General features: G+C 43.8%; 1 protein-coding gene across 1 annotated transcript in view; it reads right to left on the bottom strand.

Annotated features, from left to right (window-relative positions):
• The window catches only part of LOC124614032 (ADP,ATP carrier protein 2-like), a 39,497-nt gene extending 16,482 nt beyond the window's left edge, over nucleotides 1-23,015 (bottom strand). Inside the window, exons 1-2 of the mRNA XM_047142856.1 lie at nucleotides 22,774-23,015; nucleotides 3,153-3,414 (exon numbers count right to left, since the gene is read on the bottom strand). Coding sequence (XP_046998812.1) covers nucleotides 3,153-3,414; nucleotides 22,774-22,933 — 422 coding nt within the window. The 5' untranslated portion in view covers nucleotides 22,934-23,015. The remainder of the gene's footprint in view (nucleotides 1-3,152; nucleotides 3,415-22,773) is intronic.
• Nucleotides 23,016-25,039: the final 2,024 nt, after the last annotated feature.

Genomic DNA, 25,039 nt, shown 5'->3' with positions numbered 1-25,039 from the left:
GGCTCAATAACACAATTCAGACAAGTAGAAGCACGTTTAGAGAGGGTTTGTGCTGTTACTGAGACTGTTTAGTTAGTTTTTTTAAAACGCAATGAAAGAAAATATAAATTGTTAGCCTGTTTGAAGTGCATTTTGAGAAAATACAAATTATTTGGTATATTGGTGTTGTGTAGTGTTACAACTCGGCATACCTCATAACAACTCGGCGTACCTCATATCGGTTTCCACTGTCTCGAATATAATCCTCAGTCTGTGTCTTTGGTTATAATTATTAATAAACTCAGGGGCTTGTTCTGACTTGGAAATACTGCTTAGAAATGAATGTAACCTTAGTTTGAAAATGGCTGTCTCTTGTCTGTTCTCTTTTTAGTGCAGAAGTTCATTTGCAAAGAGAGCTTTAGAACCTTAGCGTGTGTTCATTTCAAGTATTTTTTCTTTCATTTGTTGCAACTCTTCTTCTTCATTCTTTCTGGTCGAGGAAACATTTGGTTCATAGATTGTAATAATTATTACCTTCTTGACCTCGTCGTTGTTCTGTATCTGATTTGTTTCTCCTTTTATCCTACAATCTTACTGTACTACCTCGTCCAATCTAAGTTTCCGGTTCTAACATTTCTTTGTGATGTTAAGAATATTTTGCATTACTTTTCACGTCCCTCACAACTTAAACTGAGAATATTTTAATACTAATATCTTAATCGACAACAGAAATATACCAGCTGTCCTATGAAAAAATCTGCGTGGAAATGGTATGGGCAAAGTAAAAATTACAGCTAATCCAGTTGTCTCATCCGAATAATTGAACCGCTACTTCACACTACCTACAGCCATAATTGAACCATTAACGAAACAGAGACTCGTTAATTACTTCTTAGGGGTAAACGTAGCCACGAAGAATACTCTCCAAATCAAGTTACTTGCAATATCGTCAAAAAGCCCTCGTGCGTATCACGTCAGCGTCTACTGGATATACGATGGCATCACAGTCCCAATGATGAAGCAATAATCACTACTGCCCGGTATAACAGATAAATCTTCAACACTACTTAGCCACAAGTGTTTTCCGTGAAGTCTGCAAACAAGAACTAGTTAAGTTACCCTCTGATTACCGACCTATCTGCATTATTCCTACACTGTCGAAGGCATTATCAGGCGTCTCCCGGGATTCGGTGTTAGATCCTATACTTTTTTCATTGTATGTTCAGGATGTATCATCAATTTTATCCTACGGCGAATACCATGGCTTCGCTGATGGCCTCCAGTTGTATCTAAATACAAAACCAACAAATCTGAAAACAGCTATCGTGAGTCTCAATACCGATCTTTGTGCACTATGCAGATGGGCACTGGATACAGGAGTAAAGCTCAAGCCATCCAAAACCAAGCGGTACTGCTTGGTCATTATAGGCTCATTAGCCCGAAATATAGTCAATACCTAATATCTTTAACCATAAATGGGAGGAATATCAACGCCTCTCCTTCAGCAAAGTGTGTAGGACTAATAATAGATGAAAATTTAAATTAGACTGAGCACATAACTGCAGTATGCAAGAAAGTACCAGCATCTCTCCACCTCCTACAAAAATATAAAACGCTCTTCCCTCTTGACCTGAAAAAGAAATTTGTACACTCACTTATATTTCCAATTATTTATTACAGCGATGTTATCCTGGAAGGCATTTCCGAGGAAAGCTCACGGCACCTGAAACTGGTTATGAATGCTCGAGTTCGTTATATCTCATATGTTCGACTACTTGATCGTATTTCACCATGATATGCACACTTATCCTGGCTGCATGCAGGCAAGTGCAGATATTTCCGTAGCCTTTGTCTTTCCTACTGTCTTATCACCGTACACTATCACCTACAGCTCTCCTCGACCTTAATTCTCTTGTCTCAATAACATGGCAGAAACACACGTTTCCATCAGAGCAAAATCCTTCAGCAACCCGGCTCTGGAATAACGAAATGGCTCTGAGCACTATGGGACTCAACTTCTGAGGTCATTAGTCCCCTAGAACTTAGAACTACTTAAACCTAACTAACCTAAGGACATCACACACATCCATGCCCGAGGCAGGATTTGAACCTGCGACCGTAGCGGTCTCGCGGTTCCAGACTGCAGCGTCTAGAACCGCACGGCCACTTCGGCCGGCCTCTGGAATAACCTCCCACATCATGTTAGACAACTGAATAACATCTCCAGTTTCAAAAGACAGTTAATGAGATGTCTCCTAAAGCAACATTAATGATTGCCATTGTTTCTGTGCGGACTCGTTACCCCTGCAAATACATTTTTCCAACCAGATCTTCCTCACATTATCACTACAGACAGTCATATCGTTTTAATACCATTTGTCATATTAGAATTGCCGGCCGTGGTGGCCAAGCGGTTAAAGGCGCTACAGCCTAAAACCGCGCGGCCGCTACGGTCGCACGTTCGAATCCTGCCTCGGGCATGGATGTGTGTGATGTCCTTAGGTTAGTTAGGTTTAAGTAGTTCTAAGTTCTAAGGGACTGATGACCTTAGAAGTTAAGTCCCATAGTGCTCAGAGCCATATTAGAATTATTATTTCTTAGTTAATTATGATGTAAAAAAAGGTACAGTCTGTGTGAAACCCTGGTTGATGTGAGAGATCAGATCAGGTGAAATAAATAATTTAATTTAATTAAATATAAAAGTACTTTGCTCTTTGTTTCAGATAGTTTAGATCGTGTTTTGGATTAATACAAATCGTTCGACAGTAGCATTTTTCCCCCTCTGTCTCCTACTTAGAATACTGTACCCCTGTGTCGTGACTCCCTATCAAGCGTATTGGAGAATCGGTTTTCAGTATCATTGTCCTTCTATCACTGAAAGCGTCTGCTTACCCGTAGTTCATTACTTCCAGTACAACTGTGTGGTTTGGATTCGTAACGACTGACTGTGGAGAGTAACGTTTGACTGTGTCGCTTGATTGTATAATACACGAAAGTCATTTATCTAGTTATTTTTGCAGCAAAGCACAACATTATGAAGCAACTCATCCCCACCCTGTCCCTATCCCCTTTCCACTTGTCCATCAGTTCCTTCAGTTATTAGTTATTTTGAACAATAAAAACGCGCCACAATTGAGAGGTATGATGTTCAGTGCTTTGGTATCAGAACGGACCTTGTCCTGGCGAAGTCTAGAGGATAGACGAAGCACAGTGAAGTGGCTCCGGCTGCACCACCAGACGCCAAGTTGCCCAAGAAGTAACGCCAGAATTGTGTGTTCTTGTCGACACCACCAAGGAAGATCTGCTTGTACTTGTCCTTGAAGGCGAAGTTCAGCGCTTGCGTGGGGAAGTATCGGATGACGTTGGCCATGTTACCGCGCCAGTATGCCAGCACGCCCTGCTCGCGCGGGATGCGCACGAAGCAATCGATGATACCTGCAAAGCAGACATATTAGACACTTACTGCATGCAAACGGAGTAAAGTGCAAATTCCACAGTTGTGTCAATACAAATCGTAGTGAAATTTTTAGTGTTTCAGAGCACATGAAATGAGATTCACTGTGTAACTAATTCTTGTGTCTTATGAATATATACGTTTTAGAAGCTTGTCTGCCTTCGAATGAAATTTGTGACGACTGATGTAGTTCGCACAAAAGAGACCCAGTCACAGCTCGCTTTCGCGCAGCAGCTCATACAGTATCAGTCTATGATCACAATGCTTTTCTTTGCCGTGAACTATGTGTACACGTCAAAAAAACGTGGTATGTGTCTTATACTAGTTTGCAGTAAGTGACATTGCCAAATAATAATATGTATTGCGTTAAGCACGACAAGGCTTATTTTTTCTGAAAATATTTTATGTGCTGTACAACACAATCACGTGAAGTATTTTGAATTTGAAATGTCACTTCCTGCAGTGGAGTGTGGTCGTTCCTGGCAGAGTAATGCCGTTTGCAGAACGGTGACTTGAATTCCATATTCAAGGTCAATGCTCTGCCGTCTGAACCGTACGACCACGCCTAGCGTTTCGAGCTAAATCACCGAGTCAGGTGGCGCAGTGGTTAGCACACTGGACTCTCATCGGGAGGACGACGGTTCAAACCCGAGTCCGGCCATCCAGATTTAGATTTTTCGTGATTTCCCTAAATCGCTCCAGGCAAATGCCGGGATGGTGCCTTTGGAAGTGCCCGGCCGATTTCCTTCTCCATCCTTGACACATTCCGAACTTGTGCTCCGTCTCTGATGACCTCGATGTCGACGGGACGTTAAACCCAATCTTCTTTCCTTCGAGCTAAAACAGTAAGCCGCCAGTCTTAACTTCCAGATTCCTTCGCCTGGAGCGTCACTCTGGCAAGGTATTTAGTATTTCCCTTCTGAAGTTTTGGCCGCAATGCGTGCTCAGATGGCTCAAATCAAAAAGCACTGCCGTCTAAGCGCAAAATTCACCCCTGCGTCCGAGCCCTACACAATTTTGATCAATTTAGAAAGAGTGTCAAATATTTATTTATCAGAAAGATAGCCAAATAAAACATGTACTGGCAGTATATGTAGATATGAATCATCTCAAGTGCTAGGTTAGACATACACAGTCTTATCAAACGAAGAGGTAAGTCAGAAACCCTCCGAAACAGCGATGCTTAAGGTAAAGACTAAACGGAAGCACCCTTGCTAGACCGTCTCGCATTTTTAGGTTTTACTCTAAATTCAGTCTGCCAAATGACGATTAGTTTGTATAAATGTTACAGTGGGCTCTTCTGCGTCCCCGTAATTGTTTGAATTTCGCCATCCATTTTATTTAGGATGGTGTTCCTTACACATGTAGCAATGCCTGCTGCCAATATGTCAGCTTTAAGGTTCTATATACGTTGCATTTTTGTCTGTCCTTTACGTCCCGCTGGGGAAGGAAGAAGCTGTTCTTTTGGACAACTATACTGATACATAGAGAGCTTTAAAAACTCCTGCTTATGAGAGTCATACCGAAGGCCTACCTTTGTAGTCGACACTGTCCACTGCATGTACAGGACGTGGTTGACGCTAGGCATCCTGCGTACATAGAGATCTTCATCTGCGGTGTGTGACTGTTTGGGCCCTTTCGTTTCACACAGCTTTGTGTCTACATAGGATGGAAGGCACCTGGCATCGGATTTTAAGAGGACCCCGATTGTGTCTTCGACGGTGGATTCGTTTTTTCTATGTATGACAATTACGTCTTTGTTGCTCTATGGCTGTTGTGTAAAGAAAAACTGTAACCTCGGTTTACCATTGCTGTAACAATGAGGAATTGATCATAGTTATCAAATTATTCATAAATTCGTAACATTTCATTTTATCTGGATAAGAATGCGAGATGAAAGTCAAAGTTACAAAAACAGTGTTGCTTGTAAGTTCAGTGTTTGTGGTATGCTGTGGGATTGTCACAAAGATTAAATATCTGTGAAATACGTTACGAATCAGTTGTCATTTGTATGGGTACATACAGTCAACTGTAGGAAGTACCGTTCAAGAGTTTGGAAATCTTAAGAGATCGGATTAAAAGAAGAAATCCAAAGAATTCAGACGCTTCATGCTTCATTTGTAGACGACCGTTTCCGCCGATACAAACGTATTACAAAGACACCCAGCCATGTTACATAGACACCATATAAAGATCCATTATGTTCTTTGCACAAAACGCTGTTAGGGAAGTCCAAAGAAACTACAAGTCTGGAGGATCGTAGAGGAAGGACTGTATGAACACGGAGAAGCCTGTACATTTTCCCCTCAATTCATTCGAGACTGGAGTAGATAAGGAGGGAGCAATAATGTTGCAAACCACCTTCGGTAGTGCACTTTACCATGACTTACGGATGTAACGTTAACGAAATTACAAGTAATGCCTTCCCTTTGTATCTTGCTCACTGTTGCCGAAACTCTACTATCAGTCGTCCTTGATTACCTGTAGGAACTTTTTTCGATTATTATTGCTTTGTATATTTTAATTATCTTCTTCTTCTTTGCTCTTTCCTCGGTAAAATGTGAGAGTGGCCAAAGTGATGAAATTTGCTTGACTCCCGCGTAACGTGGTCACGTTTTCACTTTGGTTAGTTTCAAAGCATCCAGTCACTTGTGTGCAGGAAATAAATATTTTTTCGTATGCATGAATGTCTGCTGAGTTATGGTGCATTGTGGGAGTGTTGTGACGTACATGTACACAGCAAACATTTAGGAGAAGGAAACAGTAGTCGCATCACATGGCTCTTTAAGATGGCAGGCCAGGGGAGCAGTTGACCTCAATGAACGCTTGTTCTCCACAGCGTCTGCTGAAGGAGCCTTACAAAGCTTGGGAGTTATCTGCTACATAAAACTGCAGCTCCGAAACGTTCAAATAAAAAGGTAACTCGCCGAACAGCTCGCAACACATCAGTAGCAGAAAGAATGTTGCAAATGTTTTGCTATGCACTGTAATACCACTGTAATGTTTGTTAATTGCATTATTAACAAAATTATGCGAAAAGGAGAATGAAGCCTCTTCCATACTTCTTGTGCTATTTTTGATTTGGATTGTTTTATGACACTATGTTCACGTTGCGCTACAGCTTTCCAAGAAAATAAACGCAGATGGGAGTGATGGTGGTGGGGGTGTGGAATAGGGGACAGCGGTTAACACTGCGCTACAAACGTGTTAAGATGTGTCGAAAAGTATTAGGTAGTGGGATTGGGTATAGTGATTATATGCATTTCACGATCGGAATGTGTGGTGGAGAGAGAAACGCATAGGCGTGGGATGTGGGCCGAAGGGCCACTGACGTCATTATGGGACGTCTGGTGGCCGAAATAAAACAAGTCGCTCGGAAATAGACCGTCAGCAGGAACAAGAATCTCTGATAGAGTTCAGCTGAGGAGTCACTGAATTCCTACTCGGTTGAACCATGGAAGGTTTTTACATCATTCTACACTTGTCGAACGTCTGCAGCTGGGCAACGACGTAAGAGAGAAACATTCTCCAGCGTCATCAGTGATCCGACGGCTAGATCGTGAACGTTACTGACTCATCAGCAATAGAATCATACCACACTGATTTCTACAGATTGATAAACGGTGGAAAACAGTTCAGCTACATCAACGTAGCATTTAACAGCTCGTCGGATGAAACTGTAGCTCTTCCTGCAATAACCACACCAACAAATCTGGCAGGCCAGACATTCTTGTTTTACAACACACTCTTTTAAACTAGAGACACATGCCGAACTTAAGTACGAACACAGACGATAAATCTCGGTTATTTTTTCGTAAAGGCACTAGCCCCCACTTTAAATTAATTATTTCGTCCGCTAACGACATAAAGCTAGAACATCAGCGCCGAACTTGAACCACGCTCTATTCGATGTTTTATAGATGCGCAAGTTAGTGTTCTCCTTGTGAAACTGATCTGATCATCTATAATTTATTACACCCTATCGACAATAGATGAATATAGTGTTACTAATCTTACACAAGGTCGCGACAACACTTCATGCAGACTCACAGTCATTAATCGCCATACTTTTATCTCTGGCAACACATAATATGCTTTGAAAGAATTCAAATCTGCTGCCTAACAAGCTGAATGTTTGGTGCTCGTTAGCCTGTTGTATACCGAACTCAGGATGTTTATTGTTGGTTGCTGGCTGTTGTTTGGTTACTGGCTATCAGGATGATTAAATGACTAATTACAGAACATTATACACACGCATTCATAGATCTCAAATGCCGGTTGCTGAATAAGAAACATTGTGAACGTTTAAGTTCTGAGCATGCCAGTTGATAGGCGGAAAACCAGAGAGCAACAGCTTTGTTACGAGATTTTGTATAGAATAGCCAGTTAGATTTTTTTTTTAATGAAGGAACCACTCGTTTTTCACAAAACTTGTTGTTACGTGTATACCGATTTCCACACACTGACAAAAGATTTACTTGTGTTCTTAGTTTGTATTTTCAAGCGCTCTCCCGAAAAAGCCATGTTAATTCAGAGATACTGTTTATTGGAATAAGTACTAGCCGCATATCATTCATCAGCGCGCCATGTAGGTTGAAACGATATTATATCTTCGTTATGTATCAGTCATATACATTGGTAAAAAAACTACATACTTCTGAGCTTGTTGCCTAAACTGTTTCTTACTGACACATTATGAATGTTGATGTGTACTAGAAATGATGTACGTAACTTTGTGAAGGGATGATCTAGTTTGTCGCATTTCATTAGTATATTCTTCTGAAAAAGCCCAAAATGATTCTTGTCCTTAGAGCTGAGCAGCACACTCGAGATGACCGCAGAGCACACTACAGTTCAACAAAAATGTAGTAGCTGCAGTATAATCATGTAGTAATGTAAAGTAAGGGAACGCGACGGACATTACCGTGAGTATTTTTACTGTTTTAGAGATGAAACGCGATCCGGAACGGTACTCTGAAAAAAGTCATTGCGTCCCGATATGAAATGTATTGACTAGGGAATTATGCAGGTGTTTTGCTTGGAGGCGAGAGGTGGCGTAGAAGCAAGCGAATGTTGGCAGCACTGTGCCTTGCAATTCAGAACGAGCGGGCGGAGGCCACAGTTGCAGAGCGGAAGCACGCCAAGTGGGGAACGTAGTTAACTGCGCATCAGTCCGCCGTGCTGCTGGCAGCTGTGCCAAGTCAACTCCATCCGCGGGTTAACAGCTCGTTGCACAGATCACATTCTGCATCCAATACAGAGTTCGCCTCTCTATTAGGGATCAGGGCAGCGCGCACTTATGGCTCGCTATCAGAATGGAACTCACTGAACGTTCCACCAGAAATTATTCTGGGAAAGAGTTAAAGCATTGGCGTTCATGCGCGATGTACATAATGTGATCAAAAGTATCCGGACACCTGGCTAAAAATGACTTACAAGTTCGTGGCGCCCTCCATCGGTAATGCTGAAATTCAATATGATATTGGCCCACCCTTAGCCTTGATGACAGCTTCCACTCTCGCAGACATGCATTCAATCAGGTGCTACAAGGTTTCTTGGGGAATGGCAACCCATTCTTCACGGAGTGCTGCACTGAGGAGAGGTATCGATGTCGATCGGTGAGCCCTGGCACGAAGTCGTCATTCCAAAACATCCCAAAGGTGTACTATAGGATTCAAGTCAGCACTCTGTGCACGCCAGTCCATTACAGGGATGTTATTGTCGTGTAACCACTCCACCAGAGGCCTTTCATTATGAACAGGTGCTCGATCGTGTTGAAAGATGCAATCGCCATCCCCGAATTGCTTTTCAACAGTGGGAAACACGAAGGTGCTTAAAACATCAATGTAGGCCTGTGCTGTGATAATGCCACGCAAAACAACGAGGGGTGCAAGCCCCCTCCATGAAAAACAAGAGCACACCATAACACCACCGCCTCCGAATTTTACTGTTGGTACTGTACACGCTGGTGGATGACGTTCACCGGGAATTCGCCATACCCACACCCTGCCATCGTATCGCCACATTGCGTATCGTAATTCGTCACTCCACTCAACGTTTTTCCATTGTTCAGTCGTCCAATGTTTACACTCCTTACATCAAGCGTGGCGTCGTTGGTATTTACCGGCGTGATGTGTGGCTTATGAGCCACCATGAAATCAAAGTTTTCTCACCTCTCGCCTAATTGTCATAGTACTTGCAGTGGATCCTGATGCACTTTGGAATTCCTGTGTGACGGTCTGGATAGATGTCTGCCTACACATTACCACCCTTCAACTGTCGGCGGTCCCTGTCAGTCAACAGACGAGGTCGGCCTTTACGCTTTTGTGCTGTACGTGTCCCTTCACGTTTCCACTTCACCATCACATCGGAAACAGTGGACCTAGGGATGTTTAGGAGTGTGGAAATCTCGCATACAGAAGTATGACACACGTGACACCCAATCACCTGACCACGTTCAAAGTTCGTGAGTTCCGCGGAGCGCCCCATTCTGCTCTCTTACGAAGTCTAATGACTACTGAGGTTGCTGATATGTAGTATCTGGCAGTAGGTGGCAGCACAATGCACAATGCAACCGCGTTGTTGGTCATAGGAGGGGAGGAAGGATGAAGGAACAATGAACACGGCAGAACATAGCTCATCTACGCCTCGTGAAGCCATTGGGGGAAAAGACAGTTCCATACAGAGCCATCTAATACAAAATGTAAATGTTGTAGGGCATTGTTGGCTGGGATATACCACGCAGAGGGTTCAGCGGCCTGTCGGAAAGGGTCCACGCACACTGACCCATTTTATTGCGAATATTTGAGATTTGTGTCGCATGTGTATTTTATGAGTGTAGGCGAATTTTATGAGTGCATTTATAATGTAATGTTATGTTTGCATTGTATAATGATGGTGAGAGGAGGGAGACGGTGAAATTCGTAGCCAGCACGTAGCCTACTCCGATCTAATTGAACCAAGCGGTGAGGCGTGTGGCGGGGGGGGGGGGGGGGGGGGGGGTGTTCCCATCCGACGACTGATCAGCACCCACAAGTTCACCTGCCCCAGCTTCTTGAGACATTGCGGAGACGCCTGAAATTTAATCGAGGACATACTAGCAAACTTGCCCACCTCCATCCCCTTCCTAGACAAATAATTGTAGTGATAATTTTATCCACCCCCAGGATTCTGATTCCAGCGCTACCCCACTGACATGCACCAGCTACGGGAGCGAGTTGCCTTGCAGTGTTCAGCAGTTTACATGCTGCACGCGCCATTCAGCTGCATTATTGAAGAATAAGGTAGATATTGTTCATTATATCACCAGTCGTAGGTTTGGAATGATATTTAAACATGAGAGAAGTGGATTCCTCTCGCCCTTCATGTCGAGAAAATCTGTGCCCAAGCAGTAAAATCTAAAAAAAAAAAAAAAATCTCTTCGTAGTTTTCTCATACAATAGTACGTCTTCATTAATGTGTTGCAGCATATACGCCACAAGCTACAGAATTGTTAACAAAACGCAACCTCGAAGCTGAGCTGATTCTAGTGTATGGCGAGGAAGGGCTGCGTGCTAAATTGTATGGCCACCTATGGCTTTGCTGTCTCACATTGGCGCCAAAACTAAATATTTGTGGTATAAATACATATTGTAGAGCGCATCAACTAGCTTAAACAGATCGACCTCCTCTCTCCAGACTTCTCTCTCTCTCTCTCTCTCCTGAGAAATCGCGACCATCAAGAAAACGATCAGTTCCATCATCCTTATGAACCCTTATTCCTGTCACAAGAATCTGGACTCGCATTCGGGACGACGATGGTTGAAACCTGGATCCAGCCATCCTGATTTAGGTTTCCGTGATTTCCGTAAATCGCTTCAGGCAAATGCAGGGAAGATTCCTTTTACAAAGGGTGTGTCCTATTTCCTTCCCCATCCTTCCCTAATCTGAGCTTGTGCTACGTGTCTAATGACGTCGTCGTCGACCGGACGCTAAACACTACTCTCCTCCTCCTCCTCTTATACCGGGATGTGAATGCAGAGGCGCCATCTTATTACAATACGTTAGTCATTTACTTCAGGTCGTGTCGTCTGCCAGAAGGGGACGCCTGATCCGCAGCGAAACAAACGCTCCATGCATGTGTGAACACCGCCAGAGAAGAGCGTCATTATCTGCTCTGTGTGATATATGAGTAACGCCCACAGTTGTAAGACAGAAGAGGCCTTTTATATGAAGCTTCACTGACTCACATACACAGAAAAGCCAAAACATTATGACGAACTGTTTAATAGCATGTCGTTCCACTTTTCAAACACAGTATAACAGAGATTCTGCTTGGCATGGATTCCACAAGTCCTTTACAGGTTTCCCGAAGTATGTGGCAGAGCAGATGTCTACTCACACGTCAAGCGATTCCCGCAAATTTCGGGGTGGTGGTTTACGGGCACGCATCTGGCACCAGATGTGTGTTGCAGTGGGTACAGATGAGGCGCATTTGCTGGCCAGGACATCAGTGTGAGTTCACTATAATGTTCCTTAAACTAGAATAGCATGATTCTGACCTTGCAACACGAACAATCATCCTGATGGAAGAAGCAATGCAGGTGGTCCGCAATAATGTTCACGTAGTTCACAGCTGTGATGATGTCTTCGATTACTGCCACAGATTCCTTGCAAGCCCAATCAGTGCACCCCATAGCATAATTCCGTCCTCACTGGCCTGCATCTGTGGCGCAAAGCGTTTCGTGCAGCCATTCGTCTGGATCACGTCGTGTATGAAACCAATAATTGACCTGACGTAACACGAAATGCGATTCATTCGAAAGGCGACACTTTTATGTTAATCCACTGTGAAGACTCAGTGATGCTGTGCTCCTGCAGTCATAATTGGCGATGCCTCTGGGTCAACGTAGGAACACGTAGGGGTCGTGTGATATGGAGCTCCATGTTCACAACGGCCTGTGAATGGTGTGCTCCGAAACACTTGTGCTGGCACCAGCACTGCACTCTATCGTCAGATCTGCCACAAACAGCTGCCTATCCTGGTTTACACAGTGGGGGATTCTCCGAGTTCTACGATTTATGACGAGATGTGGTCGTGTATTACCATACGCCCTACCCGTTCTTTCTCCTGGTGCTCATGACAGTAGTACGCCAACAGGTGTTCAGCATCGCCGTTTCAGAGATTCTCATTTCCAACCGCAGCCGCACAACAATACACCCTTTGACAAAACAGCTTGTAGCAGTGGATTTCCGGATTTTCGGCCTGTATCTTCGCTAAAACGCCTGGCCATTCGTCTCTCTTGTGCTTACATTCTTTTCTTACTGCGTCACGTGCCTTCAACACCAACAGGAGGCATTCAATCTCGCAGTGGGCAGTGGTTATAATGTTTTAGCTCATCTGTGTACTAAGGTGATTTGCAGCCACCGGCATGACAGTTGGTGTGAATGTCCATTGCAAACTTATCCAGGTCAGTTCGTTATCGGTCACTGAAGTGGAAACGAGACAAGAAGTTCAAAACCCAAAGATGGTTAGATAGCTACACTTTTTATATGATTGAAAATGTAGTTCCACTCTCACCTGTACTAAATAACCTCGCAGTGTGTAGATATGTTACCAACATTATCACTTTGAGTGGGAGGAACACGCGACCAAGCAGCTTCTCAAACGCCAGGTTATGGTGGATGATAGGCCATGCCTCGGGTGATGTTTCGAGCGACGCCGCAGGAATGTTGGGAGAGCAGAGACGCTTTATTTACTGATAAACGTGTATATAATTCACTTTTGCGATGGAAGCAGATTTGGAGAATGTCCCTTGTAGAGAATCTGCTGGCTTGTGTGAGTGCACATTCGAAATTGCTATAAGCGAGCCGCAGTGCAGATTTGGAGGACGTCTCTTGTAGAGAATCTGCTGGCTTGTGCAAGTTCACATTCGAATTTGTGCATGAGCCAACCGCAGTGCTGTCTTGGGAGATAGCTTCAGTGTCACACCGATTCACTTCAACGACTGTCTTAATCGAAGCTCTCCGCGCAAAATGGGCTCCCGTTTCCTGGGTATTGTTATCCATTTGATTGCTGTTATACCTGCGAGAATGTAATAAGAACAGCGAGGCTCTGAATAGCATTAGAGACAATAGGGTTCGATAATTTCAGTAGCGGTATGGAGCTGTGTATAGTAAAGAGACGAGAGGCGCTTCGCATTGTTATCTGCAACATTTGAGACAAGCTAAAGTCTGTGACTTCTGTCAGCTGTTTACGGTCTTTTATGTACTGTTGCTCTCATCTGAATTAATTTTTATTTGATATACGGTATAACTTGTATCTTGCACCTTCTCTTTTCGTGTACATTACTTCAAGATTTTTTCATGTCTCGGCATTACCTCACTCTTGAATCGTTTAACACGTGCCCCGTGACGACTGTTAATATTAATCTTTCTTAGAGGCTACTAAACTCGCCCACGGCAGTTGTCTGTACACACCAGAAACTGCATTCATCGCAAAGATTTCAGTATGTTATAGTCCAGTGTGTTATTTAACGATATCACTCCAGTCGGAAGTCCCATGACGAGCTACCCAAGCTTAGTGTTGCCACGACATGCACTACTGGTCTAAATGGCCTTCATACCCGACACACAATTATTCCTAGAACCTAGGCCCTGTTAAGATCAGTAGTATAACGTCCCTCTGGTCACGAGTTTGATTCTCATTTTGCGCCTTCCAGTTGACATTTTTCAGTGGAACTGTGTGCCGTCGCAGGGAGAGTATCTTCTCAACGTTTACTCTTTCGTTAGCCTGCCAAGGCGACAAAGCACTCACCAGTAGGTTATGCGTGGGACGAGCAGGGATGACCTTCAAGTAGCCTGCCAAGGCGACAAAGCACTCACCAGTAGGTTATGCGTGGGACGAGCAGGGATGACCTTCAAGACTGCATCCAGAAATCCAGTCGCCGCGGGTAACATGCAGTGAAGCGTTTACATAGTGTGAAACTTTAAAATCGTGTACATGAATCTTCGCAGTTGTGCTCGCTATAGTGTTAAACCGATTCCGACGACTCTACTAACTGTTATTTATCCTATGTTTCTAAGGTCAGAGCCCAGCAAAATGGGCAGTGCTATAGTAAAGGTAAATAGGGATATCTCTGCTCACGGTCTCCACGAACGACCAATCAACGAGGGGCATACTCAGTTGGAGATTTACAAGAATAAATTCACAAAAAAAAACAATGTGTACAGTAACTTTAAAAACTGATCTCACTACAAGGATGGTTTAGTTTAATTTCAAGGTAACGCTTTTAAGCAAGAGAAAAACGTGATAATGTTCTAACTTCCGTACTTACAAGGGAACCTCCCCATCGCACCCCCCTCAGATTTAGTTATAATTTGGCGCAGTGGATAGGCCTTGAAAAACTGAACACAGATCAATCGAGAAAACAGGAAGAAGTTGTGTGGAACTATGAAAAAATAAGCAAAATATACAAACTGTGTGGTCCATGCGGAAGATAGGCAACATTTAGGACACTCTCAGCTCAGGTGCTCCGTGGTCCCGTGGTTAGCGTCAGCAACTACGGAACGAGAGGTCCTTGGTTCAAGTATTCCCTCGAGTGAAAAGTTTACTTACTTTATTTTTGCGAAGTTATGATCTGACCGTTCGTTCACTGACGTCTCTGTTCACTGTAATAAGTTTAGTGTCTGTGTGTTGCGACCGCACCGCAAAACCGTGCGATTAGTAGACGAAAGGACGTGCCTTTCCAATGGGAACCGAAAACATTTGATCAAAACGTCATAGGTCAACCGATTCCTCCACGGGAAAACACGTCTGATATATTCTATGCGACACTGGTGACGGCATGTGCGTCACATGACAGGAATATGTTGTCGACCCACCTAACTTGCACACTTGGTGAATGGGTAAAAAGATTCTTCTACCTTGCCCGATTTAGGTTTTCTTGTGGATGTGATAATCACTTCCAAAAAAGTGATGAAACCATGAGAGTGTGTCACATAAACTGCAACAAATGAATGCAACAGTTTCACAGTCGCACAGTTTTCTCTGTGCTCTGTCAAAACATATGTTTTTAACGTTTTCAAATTTTTCCGTGTGTAGACCGTCAAATCCTGCATATGTCCAAGCAAATCTGAACATGTCCTGGAATTTTGGAGAGCGAAGCTGATTATGTGTGAGTGCCTGAACTCTGATAATTGTCTGAAAATAAAAATTTAAACTTTTCACTCGAGGGAAGACATGAACCAAGGACTTCTCGTTCCGCAGCTGCTCACGCTAACCACGAGACCACGGCGCACCCGAGCTCACGTTATCCTAAATGTTGCCTATCTTGCGCATGAACTACTCAGTTTGTATATTTTGCTTATTTTTTCATAGTTCCACACAACTTCTTCCTGTTTTCTCGATTGATCTGTGTTCAGTTTTTCAAGGCCTATCCACTGTGCCAAATTATAACTAAATCTGAGGGGGGTGCGATGGGGAGGTTCCCTTGTTAGTTAAATTGATTTTATACCTACTGCTAACAGACTGAGGCGCAATTATTTGACAGGAAGACGTTAGCGTACATTAATGCTCTCGAACGGTGTCGGTACGTAAAATCAAAGTGATCGGAAAACATAGGTCACAATAATAATGACTGTGAAGGGAAAAGAAAGAGCTTGACATAAATTGTCTGACAATTTCTTCATTGCTCTTTTATGTGATCCTTAACTCCATCTTGTATAGAAACTTGAAGAGCGTCAAAATCAGTGGAAAATAACCATTTCTCTTGAGATCTATATTCAAGGAAGACTGACTGATTTTCAGATCATTGCGTTGTTATCCTACATGATTTTGGGAGCAAAGATATGCTGCATAGCATTTAAATTTTCCGACCCAATTGACAAAATCGCTAGCGAATATTTCAAAATGTAAAACCATTCAATGTTGTTGCGAGTCCCTCCTGTCAAATATTCACTGAAAATATCATGCATAACGTGAACACCCAGTAGTAGAAATCGCGCCTTCGAAACGTTCTTATTCAAATCGGATAACGGATTAAGGACGAACAAACCATTTCTACATTTAAGAGTGTGGTCTGATAAGTCTGGTAAATTTCCATGTAATATGGGACATTTTTGTTGTGCATTCGTGGTTGGTAAGCTTGATTATTCCAAGAAACGAATAAAGAATTTCAACAATATACAGTGTACACTTCATTGTTGACAGCTGTCTGAATTGGTCAGTCTGCCGACTGTGATCGAAAATGGAGAAAACCGAGTTTCGTGCTGTTATTAAACATTTTCATTTGAGGGCGGGACTCCCGCACAAATCAAAACAGAATTAGATGAAATCCATGAGGACTCTACGTCATGATTGAATACCATTTGCTTTTGAACTAATGAATTTAAACGTGGTCGGACAAGCACCAAATACGAAGTGCGCTCTGACTGTGCAACTGAGATCACAACAAAGGAGACCATTGACAAATCCATGATATGGTAATGTAGGACTGCCGTTCGTGAGAGTGCTTGGACTGTAGGCATCTCAGCTGAGCGAGTGCATAACATCCTGCATGGAGAATTGGCTATGAAAAACTGTGTGGGATGTGGTTGCCACGATTGCTCACGGTGAACCAAAAGCGGATCCAGCACATTTCAAGACAATGCCTGGCGATTTGTGACTTGATGAAACCTGGATCCATCATAACACACCAGAGTCAAAACGGCACTCAAAACAATGGACAAAGCGTGGTGAAAGTGCACCATTTTGTCAGCTAGCTATATAGTGACCCTGTTTTCTGGGGTTCCCCAGGAATAATGCTCATAGATTGCTTGGAAAAAGGCAGAACCATAACTGGACCCTATTGTTCTTCATTGTTGGATCGTTTGAAACTTGCATTGGTTGGAAAAGGACAAAAATTAGCACGCAAAAAAGTGTTCTTTCACCAGGATAATGCTCCATCTCACACATCGGCGATAACAATAGCGAAAGTGCATGAATTGTGCTTTTAATTAGTTCCTCATCCTACCTACTCAGCAGACGCAGCCTCAAGTGACATCTTCCTGCTCCCTAACTTGAAACTTTGTCTTGCTGAGAAGAAATTTTCGTTAAATGAGGAAGTGATGGTTGCAGTTAGCGAGTATTTTGCAGAGGTTAACAAAACATATTTTTCAGTTGGGATGAAAAATGGGGAGGATAGCTGGTCCAAGTGTACATTGGGGTGACAAAAGTCATGGGATACCTCCTAATATAGTGTAGGACCTCCTTTTGCCCAGCGTAGTGCATCAACTCGACGTGGCATGGACTCAAGTCGCTGGAAGTCACCTGCAGAAATATTGAGCCATAGCTGCCATAATTGCGGGAAGTATTGCCGGCGCAGGATGTTGCGCACTCTCGATTATGTCTCATAAATGTTCGATGGGATTCATTTCGGGTGATCTGCCTGGCCAAATCAATCGCTCGAATTGTTTAAAATATTCTTCAAACCAATCATGATCAATTGTGGCGTGGTGACATGATATCGTTGCTTGGAACCTGAAATCCATGAATGGCTGTCAGTGGTCTCCAAGTAGCCAAACTTAGCCATTTCCGGTTAATGATCGGTTCAGTTGGACCAGAGGACCCAGTCCATTCGTGTAAACACAGCCCACATTATTACGGAGCCACCACCAGCTTGTGCAGTGCCTCGTTGACGACTTGGCCCCATGGCTCCGTGGGGTCTACGCCACACTCGAATCCTACCATCAGCTCTTACCAACTTAAATCGGGACTCACCTGACCAGGCGATAGTTTTCCAGTCGTGTAGAGTCCAGCCGATAAAGTGACGAGCCCAGAAGAGGCGCTGCAGGCGATGTCGTGCCGTTAGCAAAGGCACTCGCGACGCTCGTCTTCTGGCATAGTCCATTAACGCCAAATTTCGCCGCACTGTCCCAACGGGTTCGTTCGTCGTGCCCTCCACATTGATTTCTGCTGTTATTTCACGCAGTGTTACTTGTCTGTTAGCACTGACAATTTTACGCAAACGCCGCTACCGTCGATCATTAAGTGAAACCCGTCGGCCACTGCGTTGCTCTTGGTGAGAGGTAATACCTGAAATTTAGTATACTCGGAACACTCATGACACTGTGGATCTCGAAATATTGAATTCCTTAACGATTTCTGTGGTGTCACCGCCAGACACCACACTTGCTAGGTGGTAGCCTTTAAATCGTCCGCGGTCCATTAGTATACGTCGGACCCGCGTGTCGCCTCTGTCAGTGATAGCAGACCGAGCGCCACCACACGGCAGGTCTAGAGAGACGTACTGGCACTCGCCCAGTTGTACAGCCGACGTTCATAGCAATGGTTCACTGACAAATACGCTCTCATTTGCCGAGACGATAGTTAGCATAGCCTTCGGCTACATTTGCTACGACCTAGCAAGGCGCCGTATTCAATTGATATTTATTATGTGAAGCATGTATCATCAAGAGCGATGTTCTACAATTGTGGATTAAAGTTAAGTATTATATCAACTATTTACTTTATTTGCAATTCTCAAGATATTGTCCTGTTCCAGACCTCACGCCAGTCAGCGTGTAATTAAACGCGTGCATTTCGGCCTCCTCTAGAAAAACAGTGTTGGCTCTTCTGCCAACACTACAATTTCCGAAATGGAATGTCTCATGGGTCTAGCTCCAACCACCATTCCGTGTTCAAAGTCTGTTAATACCCTTCGTGCGGCTGTACTCACGTCGCTAACCTTTTCTCATGAATCGCCTGAGTAAAAGTTGACAGCTCAGCCCTGCCCTTTTATACCTTGCGTACGCGATGCTACCGCCATCTGTGTATTCGCATATCGCTATCCCATGACCTGTCACCTCAGGGTATAGGTCAGGAGAACCAATCACATTCACATTATGCGATCTATATGCATTATACATATCCATTTTTCATATTTTCATGAAAGCCGAGATGGTGACCTAGTTTCAGCTCGCACTTTCGTTCACTTCTAAGGTTTTGACTATGCAGAAAACTCTCTGTAGTACTGTACCCTCTCTGATAGGGACGAACAGGTTTACAACTGATCGATTAGTTTACTGGCCACTATTTTTGTTCTGCTGAAAAGGCAGATGTTCATACGAAGAGGGCCGGAAAGGTCAGGGGTGACGAAGCAGGTGGCCTGCCGCCGCTCGCCGGCCGTTCAATATCGGGGAGGCGAGTCCAAGCGGGGGATCGGCCGGGGGAGCCGCCGCGGTAGCTCTGCAGTGCTCTGCAACAGGAGAAGCCGCGCCACAAAACATAACATGTACACGACCTAGGCTGCACGTAGCTGAACTTGTGGAATTACAACCGCCAAAATGGCAGCGAAGTGTGGACGTCGTGATTATTTTTGCTTTCCCAAAAATTATTTGCTTCGATCCGTGTGTGTCGGTTTTGTTAAATAGATTTCTATATTGGGGAACACCATTAAAAACTACCAAACCGACTTTAGAAACAAAAAAGATATTCGATAAGGACAGAAACTGAAGCAATGAATTAAAATTTGTGCCACAGCCAGGCCTTGAACCTGGGTCTCCTGCTTGCTAGGCAGATGTGCTAACCACTAATTGATTGCTTCAGTTTCTGTCCTTATGGAGGGTAAAGTTGAGACTCTTATGTGTCCAGGAAAATGTAATTCCTGTAAACCAATAGATCACCTATGCCTAAGGTACAGGCAGGATTTCCCATTATATTCAACGCTGAGGTGCTATTCCAATGTTGGAGCACCTAGGTAATACTGACGATATAAGCAGGAGAAAATGGGCTGAGCGTATAACTTGAAGGCAGTGGATTAGGTTAGTCCAGGTATCTGTGGTAGCCACAATGCTAAAAAAGGTGTAGTGGTTAGCACATCTGCCTCGTAAGTAGGAGACCGGGGTTCAAGTCCTGGCCATGCCACAAACTTTAATTCAGTGCTTCACCATCTATCTTTATCGAAGATAAAGTTAGGATTCATATGTCTCCAGGAAAATATAATTCCATTGTGTCAAATAAAGATGTTAGCTGAGAAAAGGGGAAACCTATCACCACGTTAATTGCCCTCTGTTCACAGGACACTACCTGAACTTAGTGATAAAGGCAGTGACTAAGAGCTGACATAATGTCTCTTAGGGAAAACCACAATGAAATTATTATAGGCCCTGCAAATGGAATTAAAAATTCCTATGGGAAAGGACGCTCCATGTAGATAAGCCTGAAGCGCTGAAAGATATTGAGTAGAATCACTTGTTTGGCAATTGATAATGTGTTGTTAAAAGACTATGAAAGGAAATTGTTTGGGAAACTGCATCGCCTGCTGCAAAGATGTGTCGTTAAGAACAGAGATCGTCCTAGGTGGAGATATACTTTCGCAAGTCTCACGCACAGAACAGATTCTCTCTAGGAGAGATGCAAATGTAGCTCTTTGAAGTCAAGCGCGTTGAGAATGAAGCACGAGCCTAATGTTTCAGCTTAAAAGAAATAAGCTGATCTGCGTTTAACGATCAGCCACAAGATGAAATATAATAACTGAAGAAATCTCTTAAGTTGGGTATTATCTGAACGTTACTCTACAAGCTTGTTATTAACTATCAGAGAAGATAAAGTGTATAACAGTTTTTAATTTGTCGTACGTATGAGAAACTACGTGAAAACATCCATAATTTGTGGATAGCAGTGCATGTAATATAACACTTTTATAACTTTCAGACTGTACGGTCAGTTCAGTCTTTCGTTATAATAGTATGGCAGTCAGAGTGTCTTTCACTGTGTTGTGGGACAGAAATCGTAAGAGGCGATTCATATCTAGGCTACACTGACAGCAAAAGAAACCAGTTGCTGGCGTGTAATGCACTTTCCTAGAGCTCCGAGTATTTACCGGAAATAAACGAGACGGATAAAGCAGGTAAGACATGTATTGGGAGAGCAGTTATAGAAACAATAGGGAGGACTCAGACCTTACTAATAAGAACTCTGAATTTACCGCACTGCGCCTTTCCTCTCAAGTTCCTAGGATTTGGCTTTTAAACCCGATCACCGTATTCTCAGCTTTTACCATAGTACCTATGGAAGTTGGTTCCTCCGACTGTAAGTCAAGCATGTTGAAGAAGACTTTAGTTCCTCAACATCTGAAGTCAGTGGAACGAATTGTATCAGTTACGTTGAGAAAACAATCCATCTGCATTCCCAATCGATTGAAACTGAGAGTAATGGTTTCAAATGGCTCTGAGCACTATGGGACTTAACTTCTGAGGTCATCAGTCGCCTAGAACTTAGAACTACTTAAACCTAACTAACCTAAGGACATCACACACATCCATGCCCGAGGCAGGATTCGAACCTGCGACCGTAGCGGACGCGCGGTTCCGGACTGTAGCGCCTAGAACCGCTCGGCCACAGCGGCCGGCGAAACTGAGTAGTGCACAAAATCTTTCTGCATTTAATCTGCTTTTACCGTCGCTGTTCTATTGTTGGCAAGGAGTGAGTGGCTCATAGTGTCATAGACCACACTCAGAACAGGCTGTGGAATTGTTCAAAGATGTAGTATAGAAGAAACTTGTTGGGAAGTGGAAGCAAAAGGTCATTAGAGACGGAGCACAAGTTCGCATTTTTATTACTTTTTTTTAAAGATTGGAAGTAATTCGGGTGTGCCGTTTCAAAAGAATCATCTTGGCCTTTGTCTGGAACGATTTAGGGAAATCACGGAAACCTTAAATTCGGATGGTAAGGTGCAGGTTTGAACTGAAGTCCTCCCGAATGCGAGTCAAGTGTGCTAACCACTGCGCTCAGTGATACTTGTGGAGATATTAATGTTATGCTCACCGAGGGATCGAAGTCAAAGAATCTGCAAAGACGTGAGAACAGTTATCGGTAGGATACTGCTGTTGATCGATCCACTGGAAAGGTGACAGTCACAAGATCATTCCCACGAACGGATGCTGGCAATGTTCAGAAGATAAAGTTAACAGAATCGATGATAAAGTAAATTTTCATCCTGGTTTTAGATTTAATTCCTTCAGGAGGAAACGCACGTGGTTGAAAACTGGTGTACAGCATTCGGGTCGTGTGTGGCCTCTGAATCGATCGTTCATATTGGGTCGTGTAGATTCTTACCAGATCTGGCGCTAGTAGTTTCTCAAAGTCACCGGGAAAGGCATATATGATGTATTTAGTACCTTAACTGTACACATAATCCGCATGTGCACTCTTGTCGTATTTAAGATATTTGTGAGCTTTTGATCGGTGCACTACTCTGTACTGGCTGAGAACTGGGGTACAGTCTGTTAATCAGATGTCTTATGTTTGTTCCGAAAGATGCTTATCGAAACGACAGTGGTACTTTGTTCGCTTTCTGCCAAATGGCGGGCCGGTAACTCACCCTTGTAGCGCTTCTCCTCCGAGATCTGCTTGGAGATGTGCTGCACCTGCAGCAGCAGCTTGACGCGCTCGATGGGCGCGACCGCCGTCTTGGAGATGGCGGCAGCCACGCCACCGGCGATGAAGTCCTTAGCGAAGGCTACGGGATCTGCGAGCGACATGTTTGCTGCTGGCTACTGCGCTGTTGTGTCGGAGTGCTGTGCTGCTGTGGCTGCGGCCGGGCTTGGACTGGGACCGCGCTGCGGGGGCGCCTGCCCGGGACGTCTCCTCCCCCCCCCCCCCTCCCTCCTCCCGTCGCTGGCAGCCAGCGTCGGCGTCGGCGCAACCGCGCCAGATGCCGCCCTTGTGACCGCTTCCCTTCTTCGATCCAAAGCCGCGGACGCAGTTGCCGTCCACCCATTACTCTGTTCGCGATTACATTCAAAAACTATCACACCCGAATATTGCGAAGGCAGTTCGGAAAGGAATTAACATTTACTTCTTACGAAAACACCTATCTACCGACTGTTACTTTATACATGTTATAAATAATTGAAGGTACTTATTGTAGTGGTGGTTGACCTTCTGTGAACCTGGTCGCTGACGTCAGTGACGTTAACAGTGACTCGACGGAGTCTTGAAGATTTTCCTCATTCGCGAAACGCTGTGACTCATACTAATTTTTCATGTTAGGGGAGAGTTGTTGGTCGTTAATAATCACGTAAGGGATGTACGGAGGATGTCCATACAACTTCCAAGTGAAACTTACCAGATTCGTACTGACCTAACCTACACATTGGTGCACATTAGATGTCGCTATGCTACGTCTTTCCCGAATACACAAATTGAAGTCAGTTCCAGAACTGATCCGGTACTATCGTTCATACCTGACTCAGTTCTAACCTTTCTTATTTATAGTGTTAAACTTTAATTATATTTTTGTGACGGTATGTGGATGAGCCACAAAACCACGCCGGAAATGAACATGCCATGTCGTTTGTTTTCGGTTGATCTTCGTAGAGTTTTGACCGTTTTGGTGTACGCCCCTGCACTGTTCGTTGTGACTCGTTCCATAAACTGAACCAGTAGTCCGCCTTTTCTGTCACGTTGGACAGTGGCTGTTAACTTCTGTGAGGACAACGTACTTTATTTTAGAGGTTTTCTGTAATGGAACAAACTCATCTCACAGACTGCGTGTGTGTGTGTGTGTGTGTGTGTGTGTGTGTGTGTGTGTTGCTGTTCACATAATGAGCCAATGCGATCGAGAAAACCATTATTTCGGTTTGCTTACAATAGCACAAGCATGAGCAGCGAAACTATTCTGTGTATCTTGCGATCGTCACAAGTAAGCTGGCCACTCAGCGACCACAAAACTTCCAGTAACCAGATCAGGCAGTTACTTCGTTGCGCAGACCTCTTCAAAAAGATGAGGAAAACGATCAAATAATTTCGTAGAAACAACCTCCGATTTTCTGTTCTGTTCATTTTTTTGCGGAAAGTTCATAGGCGACAAGATGCTAGGGCAGTACTTCACTGGTTTTGCAAATCACTCCATCGGAACATACACGATACGGTTCTCTAACAACATCGTCACTCTTAACTTTCACTCCATTAATATGGAGGTTAGTTGCGGGTTTTTTGTAATTTTGCCACAGAAAATAAATTATTTTCCGCATTCCACAGACGGCGGAATTCCAGTAACTATTCAAGACGTTGGTTTCGCTTGGTGCAACGTCACAGGATGTTCCCGCTCGGGCTACCAGAAGCGTACTGACCTAACCTACACAATGGTGCACAGTAGACGTCGCTACGCATCGTCATTTCCGTGCAGTACGCAAATGGAATTTACTTCCAGAACTGATTCCGTACTTTCGGCTATATCTGACTCAATTCTGGCGTCGCTTATTTATGGTGCTGAAATTTGTTTATGATGTTAAAATTTTGTTGTATTTTTCCAATAGACTTCTCGTTATCGCGTCTTGCTACTCATGTTCCTTGTCTTTTTTTGTCTACTACACAAAAATTTTATAAGCAATCGTGTTTCTTTAATCGGTGTAACCATAATTACGAGTTATTGCGTTTCCTGACAGATGAGTCTCTTTTCTGTATGAATCATCCACATAAGGTTTCAGCAACCACCGTTAGTGTACAAATGAATTTACTCTATTCGTTCACAAAATACAGAAGGCTTCAGATGCGGACAGGTTGATACCGTGTTTTTCTGTCGCATGGTATCTCTTCGATACGCTTCTCCACTCGTCAAATACTGAACGAGATTCGTAACTTCG

The sequence above is a fragment of the Schistocerca americana genome, chromosome 4 (genome assembly GCF_021461395.2).
Source record: "Schistocerca americana isolate TAMUIC-IGC-003095 chromosome 4, iqSchAmer2.1, whole genome shotgun sequence".
Classification (NCBI taxonomy): domain Eukaryota; kingdom Metazoa; phylum Arthropoda; class Insecta; order Orthoptera; family Acrididae; genus Schistocerca; species Schistocerca americana.
This window is presented reverse-complemented; position numbering and strand designations above follow the sequence as displayed.